Here is a 20,391-nt window from a genome sequence, read left to right as displayed (position 1 = left end):
GCTGGCTGTGGACTCCCTACTCACCGTGTGTCAGAGTATGTGGATGGCTGTGGACTGTAACACTCACTGTAATCCAGGGAAAGAGTTTACCTTGTCAGCCCTTCCTTCTTACATTTTCAGTATAGACTTGACCTACTTTTCAGGCTGTCTAGGCTATCTAATGAGAAAATATGGTATAACCTGCTAAACAAAGTAAGTGCCTTATTAGTGGTACACTGCTTCTGTCACTATTCCTATTAGTGAGTACACCAAAGTATAAGCGTCATCCTTCATACTAAGAAATTTAGCCACAAAAATTTGGAGGAGACTCTTGTGGCTGGGCAGTGGGTTTTCCTAAACCACACTTTAAGAACCACTGGGAAGACCACCATGATGCAGAGGTTTTGTGTCAAACAGTGTTTCCCCAATGGCTCCATTTCCCATCACATCTGCCTTCTCTGTTAGCTCTAAAGTATGATTTCAGTCTGAGGAAATGGGGATGGTAACTGCTGTCATACTGTCAATTATAACGGTAGTCATGGCAACTAAATAAAATAATCTCCATCACCAAACCTCAATCTGATAAAGGTTCTCCAGAGTCTGTTTATTAATAACTGGCTTTAAACAGCATCCCCTCACAAGGAACGCTTTCTTGGGACCACTCAAGAAAAGTTGGAGAGTTTATATCAACAGCTCCCCGCTGCCAAAGAGCATTTCCGAGATGTCTGATACACCTACCTTGAGCAGCCCTTCCCTCCTGAAATGCAAAAACACTAACCTATGATGGCAGTCCGCTGAGCACTGCAGGACATTAGTCCACGTTTGGAACAACAGGTCAATTAATTCCTAAACTTTATCTGGCAGTGGCTTTAAATTATTGAACCCTCCCTAAAAGGTTAGTTTTTAGTTCATTTTAGAGAGCATGCACTTCAGACAAAAGTTTCTCTTTTAAATGATGATATCCTGTCACATGCAGATGCACCATTAATGGGATGGATCCACTGGTTCACATCTGCCTGAGAAGGGGCAGAGGATGAACTCTACAAAGGCACATGTTTCTCCATTAACTAATTTTGGCACAATAATTTTTATGTTCATCACCTGGGGGAGAGGATTACTTCACATTTTGGAGACCAGCTGTAACTTTATGGGAGATACGGCATTGCCCGACGAAAGCTAAATTTTCTACCAAGAGGAAACGGTGAAGTAACCAAGGACAGGGAGAACACATGTGAAAGAGTTAACGAGAACTGCCTGTGCATGTCCTTCCTGGTTCAAGGGAAAGGGCCGAGGAATAAAACGGACCTGGAGCACGCCAACAGTTTCAAACACCCCTAATGTTTCTCCTCAGCATGTGCACAGATCTCCGCTGGTCACTGACACACAACTCCAGAGCGGGCCCAAAGCAGAGCCTGCTTGACAAGGCCCACTCACCGCTGCTCAGAACAGTCTGAGGCGTCTTTATGAAAAACTATGCACGACTTAGAGAGGCGACTGCAAGCACGCCTTTGACAATGACGGCTCAATATAAAAGTGTGTTTACCTCAAACAGCGGCCTGGAGTGTGGACAATTTATCAAATTAGAAGAGAGTGGATCTTGGATTAAGGTTTTAATTAACTGGCAGCCTTAGAGAAGCATTTCATGTTTTTGAAAAGTATTTCTATAAAAAGGCATGATCGGCTCTGAAGAAGAGCCACAGATTACACACTATAACATTTATTTCCAAGGCTCAAATTTTAAAAAAAATAGGAGTTCCATGAGTTTAGAACAAAAGGACTTTAAAACAATATAAAAAGTTGAGAACAAGACCCCAAAGGGTGCAAAACAATTAAGTGAAACAGTTACCTCTATGTCCTGGATAATCTTTGGGTATAATGATCTATAAAATGAATTGGGAGGGCCATCTGTAGGTCTGTTTTTAAACAGGTACTGATCCCTGGCAATGAAAACAAACAGATGTTATATTTTTGCACATAAAAGAGCAGATTTTATTTAAGCATGCTTACAAGGACAGCCCCATGTTTCATGTCTTCCCTTGCACTGAATGTTAACAGTTCAAAAGCAGGATTTCTGACAAACTGCAGTTTCCATGGTAGAGACAATTTAGTTCTGGCATGATGCTGGTCTTTTGTTTTCTGAGTACCGTCACACAAATAACTAAGCTTTCATTCTAGGCTGTCCCCCTCCCCCGCTTATAAACTTTATTAGTAAAATCTTGCAAATAAAAAACAGGACACACTGAAATTAACTAGTTGCAAAGTCTATACATACATCTTCATGAGCTTTTAAAAAATTACAACAGGCATTCTGAAGCTGTGGACCGCCACACTGGATTGTACACTTTCACTATCAAATATATTTTGTGCTCTTATCCACTACAAAACCCGAAAACTCCATGCCCAAGTTAGATCAAGGACACCATCAGCCTGCTATCCTTTGGCATTGCTCATGCCCAGTAGCCACATTCAGTCTTTCCTCAGTCCCTAAAACTTAGCTCTCTGTGTTCTCTCTTCCCCGTGTGCTACTGCACCACATGCACCGTAAGTGCCAATGAAGCTCAAGAGAAGTCCTAGTCCACATTAAACTTCCTCCCATAAAGAAAATGCAACTCCCCACCCCCCTCACTCTTCTCAGTCCTGTGCCTGTCTGTAGCTCCTTCTCTGCGCTGACTGAACCAGGGCACTGACAATACACAGAACTATCGAGCTGTATTGAAGCTCACAGGCTTTCTTGGAAAACCCTATGGCTGTATTTCCATTCTTCCCCATGAGCAGTGAAGTAATAAATAGTGAAATGACATGCCTCAGGCTGGTGGTACAGCTCAATGGTAGAGCAGTTGCCTACCATGAATGAGCCCCAGGTTTAATCCCCAGCAATTACAGCAAATAACATTGCTTGACTCTCCTATTTTCCTTTAAAAACTGTTTTATGGATGGGGGTTTTGGTTGCATGTATGTCTATGCACCACACGTGTGCCTGGTGCCCATGGAGGCCAGAAGAGGGCATCAGATCCTCTGGAAATGGAGCACCAGACAGTTGTGAGCTGCCAAGTAGGTGCTGGGAATTGAACCAGGGTCCTCTGCATGAGCAGTGAGTGTTCTCAACCACTGAGCCATCTCTCCGGCTCCAACTCTCACATTTTTTTTTCCTTATCTTTTTGTGATGGGATCATTGCCTAAGTTTTGAAAAAGCATAAATTCACAGCTTTAAAAAGATGAATGACTCACCCATCTGAGGTATTCAAAACTTTATAATAACAAATGCATACATGTCAGAAGGAGGAATTCTAACAGCTTTAACTAGTCTTGACTAATCCTTTTCCTCCTTTTTGAGTAGACTGACACATTCACAAACAGAATTGCCTCGAGTAATCGAGCTGACTGTCCACCAAGGGAATTTCTTCCAACCAAGCACCCAGACTTACCACCCTCTTCTCTCTGAGAGGCCCTTCCAGAGAGGGTCAGTGCGCACCATCCTCTCGATCAGCTTCTTCCACAGCATACCTTCGGAGATGACTCGCTGCCATTCTTTACACACCAGCTCTGCTGCACACAGAGACCTGGCATCCAGGTAGGAGAGAATGTTTTCTGCTATGTGATCTAAGCCTTGCTCTACAAAACAGAAAAGCAATGAGGAGAATGGGTAGGCGGAGGACACAGGGCGGCCCTTCCCTTCAAGTAAGGACGAGTGAACCCTGAGGCGGCAGGTCAAACACCCAGGAGCATGCCATGGATGAGCTCGTCAACGGATGTGGCTGACAGCAGCGGCTCTGAGTGTAACAGCTGCCCTGCGACAGGTCTGTCTCTCTCGACATAGTGAAACTCTTCCCTTCCCCATTTTCCTGCCAAAGCCTCACAAGCCAACACTTCTCCAAAGTTACAGCTGAGGCACAAGAAGGAAAACTCTCAGGCTGTGCTCTGAAGCCACGACAGGAAGTCAAGACTTCTTGCTTCAAAACCTGTGCTTGTTGCTTATAGTCACTGTCTTTTGCAATAAACCACACTCCACCGTGAATCCTTGATAGCTCCAGGGGCCAAAAGGTGAGGCTGGCCCATTTGTTCAAGCAGTGGAAGACTCACAAGTGCTCATGGCATCTTCTCATCTCCCTCTGATGGAGAACTACTTCCTGTTCTGAGCAGATGGGGAAGAGCCCTCAAAACAACAGCCATGTGCTTACTCACTTTAGGACTTTGGACTGAGATAAACAACCCACAGAAGGGTCAGCCACGAGAGTCCACTGAGTCTGCTGACCTGAAGAACCCACAATAGAAGGAGAAAACCAACTCCCAAAAGTTGTCCTCTGACCACCACAGGAGTGCTCACACACACACACACACACACACACCCCAAAAATATAAGTAAGATAAACTCGCACAATGCAAGGGTCCTTGCAAAGAGATTCATGCAAGATCCAGGCTTTACCATGGAGATCACCATGCGGAGCACTGTTACCATCTATTATATTCCTTCTTGTAGTTCTAGGTGTGTCCTCTGGAGCTATAGGAAGTACAACTCATCCCCGTGCCTGGAACATTCGAATTCCATGTCCTAAGTTCACTGTGTACTATGTGTACACTGTGCCAACACAAACCAAACCCTGAAACATCCTTGTGCCTTGGTTTTCTATTAAGTGCTGGTGGCGGCAGCATTTGCCCTTTGGCACAATACCTGAAAGCCGGCTGATGAAAAGATTTCCAAGTAAGACAGCATCCCTGGGGGTGATGTTCTCTTTTTCAAGCTCAGCAGCACTAAGCTTAGTGTTAACAGCCAGGGGCAGGTGAGCACTGGCCTTCCATTGCCTCAATTCCCAAAGTATCAACACCAAGTGATACATAAGGAATTCTTTCCAAGCCAGATGTGGTGGTGGTCCATGCCTGATATTTTAGTTGGAGGAAGGAGGAGGGGGAAGGCTTGCTTTACAAACTGAGGTTGCCTGCATGTCTCAGAATGACAAGGTTACACCGCCAATGACAAATTTCGAAGCCCTTCACATAATAATTCTATCCTGGACTAGATCTAAGACCCACGCTCGACCCTGATAATCAAAGCTAACATGGCACCACTGCTATCCTGTATACTCGAATTACCTTAGAATCACATCATCAAAGACTGACTTCCTTCCCCAATGGCCATATCACAACAGATTTCTAAGATGGCTGCAAGTTAAAATCTTTTTTTTTTCTTATATACCACTTCTATTTATTGGTAGTTTGAGCTGTAACAGTATGCATAATTTGATGTAAATAAGTACACTTGGCAATTTAAATAATTCTTATTAAATTATTCTAGATTTAGTCACATGTAAAAATACATATGAAAATTAAGGTATCAGAGATATCTGAAAATGTTCCTAGAATATATATGAGTTCATTTTAGTGAAAGTCTTATTGGCAGGTGCACAGCAAAATTCATGTCCCAGATTTTCTGACATGTAGTACCTCAAAGTACTTAGCTTTGTAATAACCAATTTTCTCTATTGCTGTCACAGATGCTGAAGTGGTCTAATATTATGAATATCTATTAAAACAATAAATCCTATTAGAAAGAAGTAAAACAGCAAGGTAAAATCTTATGCCCTTCTCCCCAGTTGCCATTCAAACAATCCCCTTAACTCTGTATTTGACCACTGGGGGGATGGGGGCAGCAACGCTTTATGCTTAGCTTCACTATAATTCAGCTTCCAAAGTTCCACAGGGTCCAGCCACTTCAGTCTCTAGAATTTGGATTTCTAGCATCCAGAAATGGGAGTATTCTTCAGCAGACCTGCATAATGAGCAGATTAGATTGTCTTTCTGAGAACAAACCTATGAAATGGGTCAGAACCAAGGACAGCACCCAGGACAGTAGCTTTTCCCCTGCAGGCTATGACTGATGAATTTGGTAATACTCAAGGGTCCTGACGCTCAGCTACCAGCTCTCTCAGTCACCTAAACATGTCTAGTCCAAACGTGTCAATTCAGTCCTCAGGCGACACTGCCATCTTCAGACCACTCTTCTGACCTTCACTCTGGTAAAAGCAGGCAGAAGAGGAACCAGTTGACTGGATTGCTTGCTCACTGTCTGGCTGCTACTTACCTAGTTTGCAGCCTTTCATTTGCAGGTTGGCACCAGTTGCTTTGGGTCCCTCCTTAACATATACAACCCATTCTCAGTGGAGAAAAATGACAACACACACACACACACACACACACACACACACACACACACACACACACACAAACTGCCAGCTCTAAACCCATATCCAAGAGATCTTTCACATCCTGCATTCACCCTCTGAAGCTTACACACCCTTCCTAATCTTTTCAGATGCCAATGGATTTTTTTTTTTATTTTTTTTATTTCGAGACAGGGTTTCTCTGTGCAGCTTTGGAGCCTGTCCTGGAACTCACTCTGTAGCCCAGGCTGGCCTTGAACTCACAGAGATCCACCTGCCTCTGCTTCCCGAGTGCAGGGATTAAAGGCGTGCACCACCACTGCCCAGCGCCAATGAACTTTTTAAAGTAAGATGTGCTAAATAAAGAGTAGCAGCCAATGTAACAGTTGACATCCTACAAACACTTGCCCAGCTCTTAAAACCCAGAGACTTGTTCCACAGTATCTTCTGGGCACCATCAGGCACGACTCTAAGAGCCCAGCTGCCCCAAAATACAGTTCCTTCTCACACCTCCACAGTTCTGAACATCAGTCCTCAGCTCCATCACTGTCCCACAATTTGTTTGCAGGATTTCTAAATATATTCATGTTTTGTTTGGTCACAATTGTTCTTTCCTTTGTTGCTTGAGGGCATTATTCTTAGGGACAGAAAAGAACTTAAGGTAAACAAAAGGGAAAACAGACCTTTTTCTAGTCCCGTTATGCCATCGACTTCAAGTAAGCACAGTACCCCCCATCCATTGTAACTTCCCTCCAGATGGTGGGATACTTTATCTTCAACTCTCTCTCTGGATAACCTGACATGATGTGGCACTCAGTGTTCTTGGTACCATTCCGCAAAGTTCAAACACCTGTGAACCGCGTGTTCCTGTGTCCCTCTCCTACATCTTCTCTGTGTAGTCACAGGCACACCGCTCTCTCCACACCACAGCTAAGACTACGGATTTCAATTCCAGAATCTCTCAGCTTATCCCAACTACAATCACATTAAAGTCACGCTTAATCACATTTCTCTAGCCCTAAGGTAACACACGTAGGTCTTCTTTGGATTTCTCTAATTCTGGGGGCTCACTGAACTTCCTCTTCTAGCTCCTACACAGGATATCAACAGTGCATTTTGCATGCCTCCCATGACTTCCACATCACTAACTAGACACTCCTAAGTGGTTACAAGCACGCCCTAACGCACCCCCTTTTAGCCCCTATTCTGGAAGAGATGAAACGGACTGCAAGGTGAGCGTGCATTAGAAAGAAAGCTGTCTTTCCAGGTCTCAATGGCACGGTTCCCATCACTGTGAAGAACCAGCAGAGCAGCACCCAACTTCCAGTTTACTAACAAGCCAGAGCCTGAAACCATGAGATGCTAAAGCCATGTGTTGCATTAGAATCACTTAGGGTCACTGACTTTCAAAAGCACAGTAACAAAAACAGATCCTTTGAACTTTCTACTCGATCAACCACTGGAGAAGGCAGCCTAAGGCTGCCTAATACTCCTGGAAGTGCCACGTAATTCTGACCATTTGGAGACTATTGGTTTATAGGAAGGGCACCTATGTAGTCTTGGACCTTTCCTCCTCATTCAGTCCTCACAATTAAACCACCAGTAAGTTTTTGCATAAGAAAATCGCTTCCATATTTCCTCTTTCAAATGCCATCGGCTCATTTAAACAGCGTCCTGGTGACACCTACGGCTAGGTTCCTTTCCTTTGGTTACTACTTTAAATTCCCATCATTCTCACAGGAGGCGGCATGCTTTAGTCTTACAGAAAATGTAAGAGCTGGTAAACCACATAAGCCAGCTTACATTTTGTTTCAGCCAACTGCTATGTGAATGGCCATAAGCAGATCTATTATCCTTTTTGGATATCATTAGTCAATACCATAGGAACAATCTTAAGTGCTGAAGGGAGTTAGATCACATAATCTGCAAAGTCACTCTCCAAGATAAACGCTCTAAAGCCCACAGTTTACAGGGAAGGAATCTCAAAGGTCCATTGGGAGGGTTAATAACGTAAGAGACACAAAGGGCCAGATATATAACAGATACTCAATAAATGTCCTTAGTTGCCCCACCCCCACCCCGAATACAAGATTCTTCAGTAGTCATCCTGAAGAGCCGTACAAACCTCGCAACTTTCTTGTTCAAGTCCACCAAGGAAAAGGGAGTCACACAAGGCAGTCTCATCTTTTAGCCAGGCTGACTGAAGCGCTTTGGGGTGCTAAACCAAGTACTTTCCTAAACCGTGTAACCGGCTCTCGTTACTCTATCATGCTGAGTGAGCCCTCCATCCCCGCTTCCTGAGGCAGCATGAAGACAGAGGCTGCCTCAGAATGCAGCCTGACACTGCACGCAGTCCTGGGAGTGCCGCTGATGCCAATTACAGGCACCACACGAGACTGGAAAAATGTCAGCATAAATTCAAACAATTAAAAGGTACTGATTTCAAAGTGCAATGTGTAAAAACCACCATATCCAAAGGAACTTCAAATGTGTGCTGTCAGTTCAATGCCCTTGACAAGGGTCAGTTAAACACAGCTGCTTCGGTCATACGGAAACCTCCAGAACTCTAGAAACCTCTCAGCTGTCAGGCCACTTCCTCTCCTCTCCACCTCTGCTGCTTCTGTTCCCTAGTCACAGCTCTGGTTATAAATCTGAAGTTAGAAACTTTGAAAATAAGACAGCCACCTACACCCAGTGTGTCGAAGCCCAGGAGTGTGTGGCTCTAAGGGCTACAAAGGAAGGAAGCACAGGTCACAAATCCAAGGGCTTCCTGTGACACTATCCAGAAAACCAAATGACAGTGCAAACACTTACACAGAGCACCCACCAGGTGCCGGGCACATCACACACACACACACACACACACACACACACACACACACACACACACACAGAAACACACACAGAGTCTGGGTCTGAAGCCTAGGGGCCATCTAACGCCAACACTCACATTCTCCACTGTGATGCTGGTATTCGGCTCTGCATCCAGCCCCGAAGTCTTAGCTCATTCCTGCCCCTCTCCGTGACCTTTGATCTAGTCTGTCACATTTACAGTCTATAATGGTTTTCTGTCCTTCCTTGGGGCTAGACAAATGAATAACCACAGTCAGGAAGCTAAGTGCTTCAACATTTTTAATTGCACAGATACCTCACCAAACTGATCAGTGAGACTTATCATCCCTTTTGAAGTACAATCTGCCTCTATTTGAAATGGTATAAATTTCCCCTTTAACAACAGTTCTTACAAACCACAAACTTAGCCTGCAGAAATTGACATTGCAGACTAAACATTTACCATGATTTTTAGAAAACCGTATCATAATTATCACTTTTTCCACTGAACCAAAAGGAGCCAAAAACCACAAACATTTTCCATTTTTCCTATACTGACAGGTACAATGTTCACAGTAAGCTTTTTAAAAAGCCAAAACTATAGACAATTTTTTTTAGAACTAATGTTTTTCACAATTAAAAGTTTAAAGTGATTGTCAATCTTAACAGTAAAAATTCAAACTCAAGGTACACTGAAAAGACTGAACAGTGACCAGCAAAATGAGTCAAAGGTGCTCTGCACCTCACTGAACCAACTCAAGTGCCCACAGACCTATCTTCCCATAATGCTCTACAGCACAGGTCTGGGCTAAGAACTAACGCCAGGTCTAATCCAAGTCTACTAGTCACACACACAATCAACTGGGCCAGCTTGTCCCCGGCTATTAGATTCTCATGTAAGAAATGCACTGACATGTGTATATATGTTCAGATAAAATCCTGTTAAAACAAATAGCATTTTAACAGAAATATTTCCATGTCCCAGCCAATAGTCCATTCACTTCATATAACATTCAATACCACAAAATTCCACTTTAACAGAGATATGGACAATGCCTTAAAATTCACTGTAATGAAAACTGAATTGTATGCAATTATCCTAACCATATTTATATACATAACACATGTTCATCTGTTCTGCCTCTTCTCCAAGGCTGCACTCCCCAGAAGGAGCTGCTTCGAACTACCAGGGGAACTTCAACAGTGCCACCTTGTGGCTACTCTGTGAATATAAGAGGCAATCACCCACATCTAAACCAGCTGGAAAACCAAGTAGAGGGAAGAAAACGAAAACAAACAATGAACAGACTTGCTTGAGAGAACAGAGGCTCGGCCTCATTAGTCAGCAGTCACTGATGAGGAACAACACAATCATCAACTTGAAAGACATCCCTGACCCTTCCTGGAGCAGCTCAATGGCCAAGGCTCTGGAGTGCTGTGCTAGGTACAGGAGGTACACACAAGAATCCATTCACCCATACCCTTCTCTCTCACACAATGAAAGGCCCCTCCTCTCGTGCTCCATAATTAAAAGTGAATTTTATGAATTGAGTTACTGTCCTGGTTAGTTTGTTTTTTTTGCTTTGTTTTGTTTTTTTGTCAACTGGGCACAGGCTAGAGTTATATAAGAAAGCAAACAGCATGTCATGAGAGAGAGCAAGCCAGATAGCAGAATTTCTTCGTGGTCTCTGCTTCAGGTCCTGCCCTGACTTCCCTCAATGGAGAACTGTAAGCTGCAACAACTGTAAGCTGAAATCAACCCTTTCCTTTCCAACTTGCTTTTGATCATGGTGCTTGATCACAGCAACAAATAGTAAACTAAGACAGTTATGATCCATTTACTTAATACTCAGGCTAAATTAAGGATTTTCCCATAGGAATCTTAACTGTGAGTGATTTTATCCTTTGTGCTTACTTTGAACCAATGCCCGCCTACCGTCATTTTACATCAGCACATAGCAAACAAGCCACGTGACCCAAAGGCATTTCACTCCATTTTCCTGATCCTTGTCATTCTAATCCGCCTAATGAGAAATTGAACTAAGCAATTGAATGTTAGAATTCCGGATGGAAAAGGTTCCGATTTGCTTTTCTAGAGACACGAATGGAAAACATCTGAGGGAAGACAGGATGATACTCTGGCATCAAGGGAAGAGCAGAGGCAAGCCTTTCTCAGCTGACTCTCAGATAGTCTTTACACTCTCAATGTAGAAAACCAACACACAAACTCTAGAAGAGCACAAAGAAATCAGAAGCCTCTCAGTCACTCCAGCACCCACACTGCTGCTCACAACCACCTCTAACTCCAGTTCCAGGGTACCCAACACTCTTCTGACCTCCATGGGCACAAGATGCACACACGGTTAACAGATATACATGTATACAAACACTCATACACATAAAAATAAAATAAGTAAATATAAACAGAAAAAGAAAAAGAAGCTGGACAGTGGTGGCACACACTTTTAATCTCAGCACTCAGGAGGCAGAGACAGGTGGATCTCTGTGAGTTCAAGGCCAGCCTGGTCTACAAATCAAGTTCCAGGACAGGATCCAAAGCGACAGAGAAACCCTGTCTTGAAAAACCGGAAGGAAAGACGGACGGACGGAAGGAAGGAAGGAAGGAAGGAAGGAAGGAAGGAAGGAAGGAAGGAAGGAAGGAAGGGAGAAAGGGGAGGGAAAGGGAAAGGGGAGGGAAAGGGAAAGGGGAGAGGGAAAGGGGAGGGAGGGGGGAGGGAGGGAGGGAGGGAGGGAGGAGAGAAGGACACACTATTGTTATTTTTTTCAGTTTCTTGGCCCTTTCCTAAGTTATCCCTTCAGATACAAGTGAATAACCTCGACTTCAGGCTTGCCAAGGTACAGACTTAAGGAAAAATAGATGTATGTGTGCATGTGCACCTGTATGTCTTCTGTATGCCTCTCCCTAGCTGGCCACGAAATAATCCTCCTGTCTTAGGCTGAGGGGTGTCAGGAAAGCAGGCATGAGCTACCACGCCCAGCTCCATACATTTTTTTAAATTACATGTAAAAGTAAGTGCAGACTGTATATATATATTAAAATAAAAACATGTATCTTTAAGAACAAAAGGCAACTAAAAGCAGTACCAGCACTGATCGACATACCACACGATCAACCACAGGAATAGCCTGCATTTCTTAAAAGCATATCTACTGTATTTTACTATGGCACTTGAAGAAGGATTAAAATCTAACTATAAATACAATGGATGCCGCCAGAAATGATGGCTCACAGTGCAGTCACAGACATCCACTCAGCTCTCCCCAGGCTTGAGGACTGGGCATCCTGCACTGCTCAGCAACTGTCAGGACAAGCCTGATTACCTGGTAAGGCGGTGATAAAGTCCCGCTGCAACATGGGCTTCAGGTAAGAGTTAATATGTCCATGCTGATAATGACACATTCGTGAGATAAGATGCTCCACAAATTCCACCTGATCTGATTCAGACCACTGGTCAAAGTACTTAATGCACAAGTCCTTTTCTTTCTGGTAGTTGCCCTCTGATGGCCTCTTTCTGGAGACAATCACAGATGACGTTCCGTTACTTATCTGTTTTGGAAAAACAGAGAAACAATAATTAGCTTGAAAGGCATTTAATCAGTTTCACTAGAAATACCTTTTGTCCTATGGATTTAACCTTAAAATGCCAGTTTTAACCTAAACCAAATTCATTTCTTTGTTCATTCATTCATTACATAATTAAAATGTATTCAGGGCCTAGGCATATCCTCAAATTAATGAGCACAGTAATTGCTGAAGTTGTAGCTGTTCCCAAAGCTGACTGGTAACTGAGCTCATCATTCCCCAATGTTTACTGGAACTCCCCGCCCCCCCATCATTATTAGGTAACTCATTTTGGAGAGGATCATCTTAGAGGAACTAACTGCCCAACTTGACAAGCTGGCATCTGGTTGGCTAGTAGTCTGTTTCACTTCCTCAAAATTAAAAGCTAATATCTCTCTTATATTCTCAAGATATGCTCCAAGATCTCAGCTAGATGCCTAGACCCATGGATAATACTAAATGCTACATGTTTCTACCTATACTTATATACATACTTACGATAAAGCTGAGCTTATAAGTTATACATAATAAGAGATTATTGACAATAGAGCACTTCAAACAATATACTCTAATGTTATGTGACTATGCACACACTCGCCCCACTACATTTCTGAGATGTTTCCTTTAATATTTTTAGGCCGCAGCTGATCACAGGCACCATGTCCGATTACAACTGGAGCAGTTTGGGCTACTGTACATCAGTAGTAATGGTACTCACACCTGAGCAAGCATTAGAGTAGCTTTGAGCCTATTACCACAGACTCGGATTCTGTCTGTCTGAATGAGAGCCTGAGAATCTGTATTTCTAACAAGTTCCCGGGTGCTGCAGAGTCTATTAGACCAGACTGCACTTAAGGAACACATTGAGAAGCCCAGGCTATCCAACAGAAGAGGGGCCTGAAAGTAAGTCAATCTAACACTCCATTTTCTCCTAAGAGCTGACCCCTCCACATTGGCTCCCATAGCTAACAAATGCTGGCCCAACAGTTTAGACTTTCCATCCCTTTTGTCCAAAGTCACTCCTGTATCCCGGGAAAGGTGTTCACCCTGGACGGTTTCTATATGAGCAGTGCACTCCTTAGAGCAACACTTTTCTCATCAATTCCGTCTACCTTTCCCTGTAGAGCATCATCATCTAATCTGACAGCCAATAAGATAGCTCAGCCTGAGTTTGATCTCAGGAACCCACAGAGCGGAAAGAGATCAGACTCCAGAAAGTTGTCCTGTGGCCTCCATACTTAATAAAATGGGTCTGTTAATTAATTAAATTAATTAATTTAAAACTTTTAATTGAAACCATAGGAGTCTGGGTAAAGTCCTGGAGAGGGTTCAATTCTAGCACTACTCCCCTAGAAAGAGGAAAGAAAAAAGCCCTACATAACACTTCTGGATGGCAGTACCCCACAATCTAGAGGCTGAAGATGGCTCAGCAAGTAAAAGCACTTGCTGTGCAAGCATGAGGCCCTGAGTTCAAATCTCCAGAACCCATTAAAAATCCAGGCATGGTTGCACACGCCAGTAACACTAGCATGAAGGCATATAAACAAACAGACACCAAGAACGCATTGACTGGCCAGAAGAGCTGAAAATGCAAGCTTCCAGTTCAGCAGGAGACCCTAGCTCAAGGCAGGAAGGCTGAGAACACAGCAGAAGACACTCAATGTCTAGACACATCTGCAGACTCACATATACGCAACCAGACACACCTTCCCACACCACTGTAACAATACAGTCTACATCCCTAGACTCGAAGCCACCAACACTACTAATGCTAGGAAACACAGGACCTTCTATTTAAAAACAATCACATCAGTGTTTTGTTTTGATTTGTTCTGGTCTTCGAGACAGGGTTTCTCTATGTATCCCTGGCTGTCCTGGAACTCACTCTGCAGACCAGGCTGGCTTCAAACTCAGAGATCCGCCTGCCTCTGCCTCCTGGGTGCTGGGATTAAAGGCGTGCGCCACCACCCAGCCACATTAGTGTTTTGTTACACACTTGCCACCTGCCCACTGCTCATCTGATAGCCTACTCATAGATACTGACAGAAAGTTAAGACAGTAGGATTTTCAGACCTGAAGAGATGAATTACAAATGTCCATTAAATCCATTATAAACTTGTTTCCAAAGCCTTTATGTGGAATGAAGAGTTTTCATTAATGGTATGTTCTATAATTAAACTAGACTAAACTCATTAAAGAAAGAAGAGAGCCTCTAAATATTCGACGGAAACTTCTGGCCTTCCTTGACAAAAAGCTTTTCAGTTTCAAGTCTCAAGTAAGTTTTTATGTCTACATTTAGAGGCAAGATCAGAAAGCATTCAGCTTCCACTTAATTTCCTTTAACCACCCATGTCCAACTCTCCAGGCCACCCCAATTCCTGGAGCAAGGGGTAAATCAATTAGCACCTGTTACCACCAGAGGGCAGCATTGAACAAGCATTTCAAAGTTTTGGTTGTTGAAAGACATTCCCATCTAACCGACTCAATAGAAGAATGACACAAAGTAAAATTCCTTTGCTGTGATAAATATTAACAGGCATAAAAGGAGATGTATATGTCATTTTAAGCATAACAGTATCATAATGTTATAACAGGAAAAAATAGAAGTGACTGTCTAATTGCAAACAATTGGTAATACAAGTTACAACACATCATCTACACAGAAGGGCTACAGTGCGGCCCTACGGGCCAGCTTTAAGTAAAGTAGACTGCACTAAGAGAGGCAGCTTTTGAAATGATGGGAAGAACAGAGGCAGATGTGGGGTCTTATGGTGTTATGAACACAATCATCTGTGGAGAGGGGAGCACACCATGACAAATAAGGCTGCGTGTCAACTGTGAGACTTCATGTGTTCTTTCCTTACTCAACATCTGCATGACAATTTTTCAGAACATCTGCTTTCACAACAAGTTAAACAGAATTATGGCAACGACCTGCATCTGTGTTGCTTCTTAACACGCCCTTTCTCATTTGATAGGCAAAGGATTGTTATTTCATTCACCACCAAGTTTCCCACCAGGTGACTGACTAGGAGGAGATGGACAGATGAAGACCCGGATCTAAAGAGTTGGGAGCCGCTGCAAACTGAAAGGTCAACAGTTAAGAGATGCGGCCATGCAGATGTGGAAGAAGGTCACGAGTGTTCCTTTTACACATGATGTTCAAAAAAGACAAGCAGGGCACATGCAGATTTAGGAGCACATTTTCCAGCTTCTAGTTTTACCTTGTTTCACTTCATTTTAAGTTTGTGCGTAGATTATTCTAGCTAACTAACCTACCTCCATCATTTTTAATCAAATGAGCCCAGGTAACTTTTTCCCCCCGCTTTGTGCTATATACGTTGTGCCTTTACTCACGTCCTCACAAAGGAAAAAATGTTCACCAGAATGCTTAATAAAATAAACAATGAAGGTCTGCATGTTCCCCAGACCCCCCACCTCAAATCCTGCGAGGTTGGAAGGAACAAGCAGAGGGCCGCAAACAGGGACTGAAATGAAAGAAGAAAGTGCCCCACAGGAAGAGCAGGGTAGAGCGGAGGGTGTGTGAACGGGAAGAGCAGCCATTCTGAACGTGGGGCAGGACCGCCATAAGGTTTGCCCTCGGCTCGAAGCTAAACGCTCCCACCATTCCCGGATGGAGGATTTCTACATGGTCTATCTTGGGCCAGAGTCAGTATTTCAGGTTACTGCCCTTTTGGAATCTTTCAGGAAACTCCAAAGTTATTTACTATAGTAAGGACACTTCCCTGAGGAAATGATGGTCTGGCTAATAGGGTGGCTTCTGAGGCTGGGCTCTGGTCTCAGTGAGGACACGAGAAAGGGCAGAACTTATCTATGGTCATCTGCTGGCTTATGGTGCCTACCTGCCAAAGAGCACTTTTCTTTGGGGACTCATCTTCATTGTGATCTTCCATAACTGAAGTGTTCTAAGGGGGAAAAACAGGTTATTTGAATTATGCCGAGTTCTGCAAAACCTAAATGACTACAAGGCATAAACTTAGATCTCAAACTAAATAATGGATACAAAGCCAAGAACTCTGGCTTGTGGCTAACATGCCATTCTGGGTCAGGAAGCTAGCTTCATCTTCCATAAACCAACAGTAAGCACACAGTCTTCATTCTGGAGGCTGGCCATGACTGGAAACCAGCTAACGTGTGGGGTGGGGTGGAAGAACACCTTCATCAGCATTATTGTTCTGTGGCTTGTGGCAGAAAATTCAGAGATTCCCAAGTTCCCAATGGTTGAACAAGATGTCTCCTAGAATGCCTGCTGTTCAGTAATGCACCCCATCCACCAGCAATCACAAGTGACAAGGCCCTCCAAGCACCTCCCTCCATAGCTGTTGGGGAAATGGTCTTGCCATCTCCCCCAACAGCTACGGAGGGGTGCCCCAGCGCTCTTTCTCAAGAGGACACTGTTAGTCACTAACAATCTGGCTTGCCTTCAGAACACATTTTTTTTTTTCCATTTTTGTATTTACCACACAAAGAAACTGTGTAATTATCCCTTCTGGTGACCTAGTGGCTCAGCAGACGCCCATTAACTGGAGCTTATCATGACTGGGTTTTCCCTTTTAAAGCTCCTACCTAACAGCTAAGTGGAGCCTTAGCGAGACGGGGGAGTGGGAGGGTTGTGCTCTTGTGCTCACTAGCGGCCAGGGACTGTCTCTAAGGTTCCTTCCCAAACCTAGAACTCTCAAAGATTGGAGCACAAAACTTAACTCCAACATCGGTCCCACAGCATTTTCTGGAAGGTTCATTACAGATCTATCAAAGTTACCAACACTATGGGATCTGGTTACATCTTCAGGGCTAAGCTTCTTTCTCAAACCCTCCCTACTTTTCCTTTACCTTTTAAGTCCTGAAATGTGTGGGCTCCACCCACAGAGAACTTCCCAACAGACCAATGGGAAATCCCCAATGGTGACCTTGAGTCACCAATGAGCAGGAGTCACTACTGTCTACCTTGGTGGCACACAGAAGGAGAGCCAGAGCAAGAAGCTAGACTATTGACTTGGTCACTCAGTGTGGGACCTTGGGGAAGGGAAGTCACTCATCAAACAGAGAGTCACAGGGTGTGCCTGGTGCTGAATCTCTGGTCGGAGATGCCCTCCTTCCCTGTGTTGAGGATGCTACTTTCCCAAGGCTACCTTCACATGTTTATAACTTCAGTGACCTGGGCACAGTAGAATGGAAAATCTTCCTCAATAAAATCTAAAAGTCCCAGAATGTCAAGGTCAGTGACAGGGTGCAGGAAATGGGGATGGGGAGGGGAATCAGTGAACAGTCCTGAACCAGAAGAAGAGGGAGAAGAAGCGAACAAGTGCTATGCTTGTGAAGCACCCCCATGTCACTATCCCTACACTACCTGGAACGGCCCTGGAGACTAACAAAGCCAACAGTTGTCCACAGAACAGGCAAACTGAGAATGTGACTCAGGACCTCATCCCTGAGTATGAAGTTACTAAGTGGCATGTCACAGAAGCAGTGGCCAAGAATGACAAGGAGATGCCAGGCAGTGGTGCATGCCTTTAATCCCAGCACTGGAGAGGCAGGGATCTCTGTGAGTTCAAGGTCAGCCTGGTCTACAGAGAGAGATCCAGGACAGCCAGGGCTACACAGAGAAACCCTGTCCCGAAAAACAAAGAAATAAAAGGCAAGGAGACAGAAGCATGGCTGGAAGAAGCACAGGCAGAGCGTGGAATGATGGGAAGTTAAGTGAAGAGCCAGGCTCCTCATAATTCATAAGGTCTGTAGTACATTCTAAGCTTAAACTTTCTGGAATTGAGTATCTTGGTTCCTTACTGCCTGAGTATGGCAGTTAGAAAGAGTGGTTCTGACCTAAGCAACGTGTGGTGATTTGAATGAACTGGCTCCCACAGGCCCATAGAGAGGGGCACTATTAGGAGGTGTGGTCTTGTTGGAGGAAATGTGTCACTGCGGGATGGGCTTTGAGGTTTCAAAAGCTCAAGCCAGGCCTAGTGGTTGACGGTCTCCTTCTGCAGCCTGCAGATCAAGATGTAGAACTCTCAGCTCTGGGGCTGGAGAGACGGCTCAGTGGTTAAGAGCACTGACTGCTTTTCCAAAGGTCCTGAGTTCAATTCCCAGCACTCACATGGTGGCTCACAACCATCTGAAATGAGATCTGGTGCCCTCTTATGGCCTGCAGGCATACATGCAGACAGAACACTGTATACATAATAAATACATCTTAGGGGAGAAAAAAAAGAACTCTCAGCTCCTTCTCCAGCATAATGTCTGCCTTCACAACACTATGTTTCCCATCATGATGATAATGGACTAAATCTCTGAACTATAAGCCAGTCCCAATTAAATGTTTTCCTTTGTAAGAGTTGCTGGGGTCATGGTGTCTCTTCACAGCAATAAAACCCTAACTAAGACACACCATGATGTCTTTCCTCACTCAAGGAAGAATCAAAAATGTCAGGAGTCCTGCAGACTACACCAGTAGAAGCCATCATTACAGTGGAGGTTTAAATTCACCTGTTTAAAATAGCAAAAGCATTATTTGTACAGCTGAGAGGAAGATAGCTCTTCTGAAGAAATGCCAACTATTCTCTTCAGGCTGGACTACAGAAGCTAACTGATTACACTTCAGTGAAACCCTCTGAGGGCCAGACAAGCTCCCCTCCTGCTTATTTTAAGCTTCTCTTATATACTTGAGAAAAACTACCAACAGAAGACAGCACTAAAGCTACACGGATGAGGCTGGTTGTCATGACTTCCCCCATCTCTACAGCTCCAGCTCGGGCCCTCGTTTTGCTAAAAGCGCCTGACCACTGGACCACAGTCCCAGTGAATCACTTCCAAGCAGTATTTAATTCTACACAGCATGAGAGATGTCGAGAGAAAAAATGACCTGGGGTCTAAGGAAGGCTGAGAAACGCTGTCTATGCACATGAGCACACACATCACCTGCTAGAGTTCTCACACATCCCAGTAAGTGACCGCCTCCCACCCATTCTGTAAGGAGCTAGAACTCTGAGTCAGTGTAGTACTGCTTCCCTCAAGCAGCCCCCAGGAGTAACATCTGCTGTGATAGCTCAGCATGCATCTGCCAACACTGGACCATGGCACAGTCTTCATCCTCCCACTTCAACAAAGGAAAGGGCCACTATGACAACTGCCAGCAGAAGCCACTTGCCCATCACCTCTCTCAATCTGCTCTACGGATTGTGGGAAGTGATGACGGCAACAGTGCAAACTTCTCGTAAGAGAGCTGTTTGTGCCATGCAGGCACCACACACACACACACACACACACACACACACACACACACACACACACACACTTTCTATATCACTGAGTTTGACTTTTTGTTTTGTTTTGTTTTGTTTTGTTTTGTTTTTCGAGACAGGGTTTCTCTGTGTAGCTTTGCGCCTTTCCTGGAACTCACTCTGTAGCCCCAGGCTGGCCTCGAACTCACAGAGATCCACCTGCCTCTGCCTCCCGAGTGCTGGGATTAAAGGCGTGCGCCACCACCGCCCGGCGAGTTTGACTTCTTAAAGGCAACAGGTCCAGGGTTCAGGTGCAGTCAAGGTTAGTGACACACATCCAAATTCTCAGGTGAAACCACAGGGTCAGCCAATCAGGTTGAGAGAGGTTGAATACCCATCTGGCTCCCTCATCCCTGCCTGCTTGTCATCACTTCTTGTCTTCTACATCTATCTGCCAGCAGCACAACATGCAAATAAGTAAACACTTAACCCTACCTACTCTGAACCCACCACCAAACAATACCATCCAGGAAGCAGCAGCTGAGATCTGGGGAGGCTGCCCTGGGTACTAATGGTATTTAGGGACAGAAAATATCTTGTTATG

The 20,391-nt window shown here is 44.3% G+C and overlaps 1 protein-coding gene across 4 annotated transcripts in view; it reads right to left on the bottom strand.

Moving 5' to 3' along the window:
- Nucleotides 1-20,391, bottom strand: part of Fbxw11 (F-box and WD repeat domain containing 11) — a 102,824-nt gene that overhangs the window by 20,697 nt on the left and 61,736 nt on the right. For 2 of the 4 annotated variants that reach the window (XM_052758994.1, XM_052758997.1), the window contains 4 exons: nt 16,413-16,475; nt 12,309-12,534; nt 3,405-3,591; nt 1,826-1,916 (listed from right to left, as the gene is read on the bottom strand). In XM_052758994.1, coding sequence (XP_052614954.1) covers nt 1,826-1,916; nt 3,405-3,591; nt 12,309-12,534; nt 16,413-16,475 — 567 coding nt within the window. The remainder of the gene's footprint in view (nt 1-1,825; nt 1,917-3,404; nt 3,592-12,308; nt 12,535-16,412; nt 16,476-20,391) is intronic. The other 2 variants (XM_052758996.1, XM_052758998.1) reach the window with 1 other exon arrangement.

This window comes from Peromyscus californicus, unplaced genomic scaffold, assembly GCF_007827085.1.
Source record: "Peromyscus californicus insignis strain IS unplaced genomic scaffold, ASM782708v3 Scaffold_3__1_contigs__length_106647218, whole genome shotgun sequence".
Classification (NCBI taxonomy): Eukaryota; Metazoa; Chordata; class Mammalia; order Rodentia; family Cricetidae; genus Peromyscus; species Peromyscus californicus.
This window is presented reverse-complemented; position numbering and strand designations above follow the sequence as displayed.